This window comes from Mandrillus leucophaeus, unplaced genomic scaffold (assembly GCF_000951045.1).
Source record: "Mandrillus leucophaeus isolate KB7577 unplaced genomic scaffold, Mleu.le_1.0 Scaffold35, whole genome shotgun sequence".
NCBI classification, from domain to species: Eukaryota; Metazoa; Chordata; class Mammalia; order Primates; family Cercopithecidae; genus Mandrillus; species Mandrillus leucophaeus.
The window spans coordinates 3,153,395-3,158,490 of record NW_012103698.1 but is presented as its reverse complement, the minus strand read 5'-3'; the positions used below and the strand labels follow the sequence as shown (position 1 = coordinate 3,158,490).

The 5,096-nt window shown below is 46.1% G+C and overlaps 1 protein-coding gene across 3 annotated transcripts in view; it reads right to left on the bottom strand.

Moving 5' to 3' along the window:
• Positions 1–255: 255 nt before the first annotated feature.
• RMDN3 (regulator of microtubule dynamics 3) overlaps positions 256–5,096 on the bottom strand; it is a 28,877-nt gene continuing 24,036 nt past the window's right edge. For all 3 annotated transcript variants that reach the window (XM_011989288.1, XM_011989289.1, XM_011989290.1), the window contains exons 7-13: positions 4,428–4,488; positions 2,829–2,904; positions 2,288–2,365; positions 1,952–2,050; positions 1,616–1,669; positions 1,452–1,532; positions 256–935 (exon numbers count right to left, since the gene is read on the bottom strand). In XM_011989288.1, the coding sequence (XP_011844678.1) occupies positions 882–935; positions 1,452–1,532; positions 1,616–1,669; positions 1,952–2,050; positions 2,288–2,365; positions 2,829–2,904; positions 4,428–4,488 (503 nt within the window). In that variant the 3' untranslated portion in view covers positions 256–881. The remainder of the gene's footprint in view (positions 936–1,451; positions 1,533–1,615; positions 1,670–1,951; positions 2,051–2,287; positions 2,366–2,828; positions 2,905–4,427; positions 4,489–5,096) is intronic.

Below are 5,096 nucleotides of genomic sequence, written 5' to 3'. Positions count from 1 at the left end.
GCATGAGCTACCACGCCCGGCCTAAGCATCTAAATTTTCTTCTAGGTGGATTTAGGGGTTTGTGCTCGTGGCCCTAAGAATGAACATGAGAGGGGCAGGGAGTACCTGCTTAGTGGCAATAGGCCTTGTTTAGGCTAAAAATAAGCTTGATACCTGTATTTTATATACTATAAAGAGCATTAATCATAACCTGCCTGCAGTAACCTCTGTAGGTGGAAACAATCATGGAGGTGTCAAGTAAGAATAAAGAGCTGATAACATCAAATTTGGTTTATTTCAAGTCTGTAACAAAATATATTCTAGGCAACTTTTCAGACATTGTTTTATAGCATCATAAACCCTATACCACTGCTGTCATTCCAAAAGCTAACAGGACTCTGGAAGTCATCAAGTGGTCCAGCCCAGGAATACAGGTAGAATTCACATGATAGGTGATAAGAAAGCAATGCCTATGGGCTACTCTGATCCCTTTTACCTTGGTAGGTAAGGTATGATTTTAGGACTATATGTATTGAGGCCTATTCGTCAGTGAAAAAGATTAAAGTGACAAGTTCTGTGCTTTGTTCCTATAGCTTTGAAGTTCATCCACGTCACCAGCAGGCTCCACCCATGTGTAATCCTGGGGCAGGTGTGAATCTTGATTTTTTTCAAGAGATTACTCAAGGGAGAGAATAACAGAAACCCAAGCCACAAGTACTGCCCCAATTCTAGATTAGGTTAGAGGTTAGAATAAATTAACTAATGGGGAATGGTACTGGGTAGCAGTCAGACCCAGGAGTCAGATTTGTGTGGTTTCCTGATCTCAGCAAGGTCTAAGGAAAAAAGCCTTCCCCACCCCCCGCTTAAATAGTAGCATCATCATGAAGGCCAGTGAAATGTGGTTAGTCTCCTAAAGTGACTTCCAATTCTTCCAGGTCCTTCTGGAGAGCCAAATCCTAGGGAGACAAAGAACAAATCTAGGGCTCAATATTTAAACCAGCATTTTCCCAAACCAGTGGAACCTGAGAAGAGGGGCCCTTTGCTTCCTTTCTGAGCTCTGCTACAGTCTTTTTCCTACTTTCCCAGGATAGCCTGGAGCCTATTAAATCTGTCTCTTCCCCCTAGAGGTAGACGCTTTTTCCTAGGAAAAAGTGTCTTTTCATAAGACCTCTAGGAAAGACTTTTTTCTTTAAAATGTCACATGATTCAGTGATGACAGGCAGTTTTGTTTTTTTGAGATGGACTTTCGCTCTTGTTGCCCAGGCTGGAGTGCAGTGGCATGATCTCAGCTCACTGCAACCCCCACCTCCTGGATTCAAGCGATTCTCCTGCCTCAGCCTCCTGATAGCTGGGAATACAGGCATGCACCACCATGCCCAACTAATTTTGTAATTTTAGTAGAGACGGGGTTTCTCTATGGCTGACCTTGAACTCCCGACCTCAGGTGATCTGCCCGACTTAAAAAGCATTACCTCCTTCGTGACATCTGGCAGCTCCAGGGCTAACTTCATCCACCACCTAGCTTCAGAGTTTTTCCCTAGTTCTCTATAGCACTGAAAAGAGACAACAGTGAAAACTGATACTGTGTGCTTTCAGGAGTTCCCAGAACTATGCTGAAGTAGAAAAGTGAGTTTACCTTGGAAATATATACCCTTCCTGCTTTGGAAAATCCTGGCTGTAGTTCTTCAGCCTGGGAAAAGGCACAAAGATATTTCAGTAAGAGGTTCCTATATTCTAATCAGGCTGAAGTTTGTTAGAGATTTCTAGTCCCCAAGCATGTGGCTGATTCAGTGGGTCTGAAGAAATCTATATTTTTGATAAGCTGTGCAAGTGATTCTGATTTTCCCATAGAACAGGCAGACACAAAATTGCCCCCTACCAGGAAAACCCCTCCCATTAAGGGTCTCAGTAATGTCCTTAGGAAAAAAGGTTACCCTGGTGTTTTTGCCTGCCACCTGCCCCTCTCTGATACCTTTAGGAAGCTCTGGAGGGCATCTTCCACAGTGGCACTGAGAGGGCTTTCAAGCAAGGCTGTAGCAGTTTTTTTTTCTAGCCAGCTCAGATGAGAGACCTGCCACCAAAAGATCAAGGTGTGTATAAGAGGTTTTAAAAGTTTTTTTTTTTTTAATCTTTGGGGATATACTGAAAATAGGGTCAAACGAGGCCGGGTCCAACCACCAATAATATGAGCATTCAGAGGAAAGGGCACCTGAGCCAGACCAGGCTGAGGATCTTGTTCTTCCTGGCAAGGAAATCAGCATCAGAAGGCATTTAGGACCAATAAGTCAAGTGCGGAAATGCAGCTTACCTGATAGCACCACCTGCCAAGAAGAAAGTGAGCCATGGGGTTTTCTGGCTGGAGAGCAATGGCTTTGTCCACATGCTCCTAAGGGGAAAATGTAAATATAAACTAACATCAGACACCAGAGTTGCTAAAAGAGAGGCAAGGGCTGGATGCGGTGGCTCATGCCTGTAATCCCTGCACTTTGGGAGGCTGAAGCAGGTGGATCACCTGAGGTCAGGAGTTTGAGACTAGTCCTGGCCAACATGGTGAAACCCCATCTCTACTAAAAATACAAAAATTAGCCGGGCATGGTGGTACATGCCTGTAATCCCAGCTACTTGGGAGGCTGAGGCAGGAAAATCGCTTGAACCCAAGAGGTAGCAGTGAGCCAAGATCACATCACTGCACTCCAGCTTGGGCAACAGAGTGAGACTCTGTCTCAAAAAAAAAAAAAAAAAGAGAGGCAAGTCACTGAGGCTGTAGAAAAGCTTTTGGCAGGGAGTCGGAAAGGAGCAGGGAATCTGGGATAGGCCAGCACAAGGAAGGAGGAAAAGCCTGTCCTCACCTTGAAGCTAAAGCCACTCTGGATGCGCCTCTGGATGCTCTCATGCTCAGCCAGCTGACCACAAAGCACCGCATACCTAGGGGGGAAGCAGCAAGCTCAGGGACAAGGGCTGAGCACCATCACTGTAAGGAATGGATGCCCCACCCACAGCCTAGTTGCATTGTCCCCTATCCCTCTACCCTCAACTATCGCTAAAAATACCTAATTTTCATCTCTACGTAATCCCCTCTCTTCACAGACCTCTGGCCCCAATTAGTATTCTTTAGTAGATAATGGTAGGCTTACAAGTCTCCAAAGTATTCTAGGTATTAAAGCTGGATTCACCACAGTAAATCTCTCTTACACTTAAGAATATTTATGCAAGTTCTCAGTCCGTATCTCCAGATTTCCCCTCTCTCATAAAGAGTACAGCCACAGGCATTAATAAAAACTTAAAGCATCAAAATAATCAGCATGAAAGTGTAAGAGACCTGAGTACTTATCTTCTGGGCAGACAAAAAAGTGGGTCTCATTAGCTTTTAAGCATACAGGTGTATTACTGGGACTTGGGAAGCAATTTCTTAGGATAGTCACATTGGGAGGGGATATTCTAGGAATTTCTAATGTTAACTTGGAAACCAACAGAACCAGAGAAAGAAAGACCTCCTATATTTGCCCTCTTCCCCACATTGCCCCTCCCAAAGGGAACCAGCCAGCCAGCTTCCCATGGTCTGTCTTCAGAAACAAAGTCTTACTCCCCCATCCCCCCAGCATTGTTCCTAGCAGCACAGTTGACATTAGATGAGTAACCAGCCCAAGTTGCTTTTTCATGTATATGCTAAGTATCTGGAGGGTATCAGACACTTCTAGAGGCTCATTTCCATGTTTAATCCAAACAGCTGTTCCTCAGGAATAGCTATTCATCCTTGGAAGCCCCGAGAAGCAGTGACACCCAAGAAACAGTTACCTGGCCTCTGAGAAGAACCCTTGCAGAGACAAAAGTTTCAGCAACAGATGGAGAAACACAGCCTCTCACTTAGCTCACAGTCTGAGGGTGGAGACATGAAAAGCAAGGGTGGCAGTGGGAAAGGAACATTTTCACTAAAACTCAGGTGCTGGAACCAGACCCCAGGATTTGAGTTCACCCTGGCCCAGGTAAGTTGACAGAACTTTGCCTCTGATGTTTCCGGAGGGGTGAGCTCACATCTACTTTTCCTCACGCAAACCAAGCAAAGAAGCCGAAGTACCAGCAGCCAGGGATCACACAGTGGAAAGAAGAGCTTGTGCAGGATAGGGGAGCTGCAGATTGTCCCAGCCTCCTGAGAGCTAAGAACTCCAGTTTTATAGCTAGGATGACTCTTACAAAGCTACTCATTTCTCCAAGCCCCATCAGAAAAAACCTTGTACTCCCCCCTTGCCTCATCCCCAAGCCACCTCCCCTACCAGAAACTTCCCTTGTCTCTGGCTAGGGGTAGACTGAGGCATGTGGAAATACAAGCCAGAGCTCCCTCTCCTGGATCCTTTGGAAAATGCCTCTGTGGCCCAGGCAGAGAAAAGAAAGAGCTGTCCTCTGCTTTGGCCCTTGCTGGCTCTTCCCAGGACATTGCAGGGTGTTATTACCACAGGTGACAGTCAGCACTCTCATCTCCCTTCTCCAGAGCAGCCTCTGCTTCTTCTTTTCCTGTAGGACAAAGGTAGATCCAGAGTTGACACAGCTCTTATGCACACTTTCATAGGAAGGCTTGTGGGAAGAATGACTGCTTTAGCTCTCATCAATCCCTACCCAGCTTGTACTTGTTTGGAAATAGTTGTGAACTTGAGCAGAATAAAAGGCCTCAAACAAGCCAGGCACAGTGGCTCACGCCTGTAATCCCAGCACTTTGGGAGGCTGAGGCGGGTAGATCACCTGAGGTCAGGAGTTGGAGACCAGCCTGGCCAACATGGTGAAACCCCATCTCTACCAAAAATGCAAAAATTAGCTAGGCTTGGTGGCAAGCACCTGTAGTCCCAGCTACTCAGGAGGCTGAGGCAGGATAATCACTTGAACCCAGGAGGCAGAAGTTGCAGTGAGCCGAGATTACACCACTGCACTGCAGACTAGGTGACAGAGTGAGACTGTCTCAGAAAAGGCTGCAAACAGCTTCTAAGGGAAGACTTCAGGGATGACTTCTGCTTCACCTTGGCTTCCCCATCTGTCATTAGAAACCCAAGTTACCTTCTTTTTTTCTTTTTTTTTTTTTGTTTTTGAGACGGAGTCTCGCTCTGTCACCCAGACTGGAGTGCAGTGGC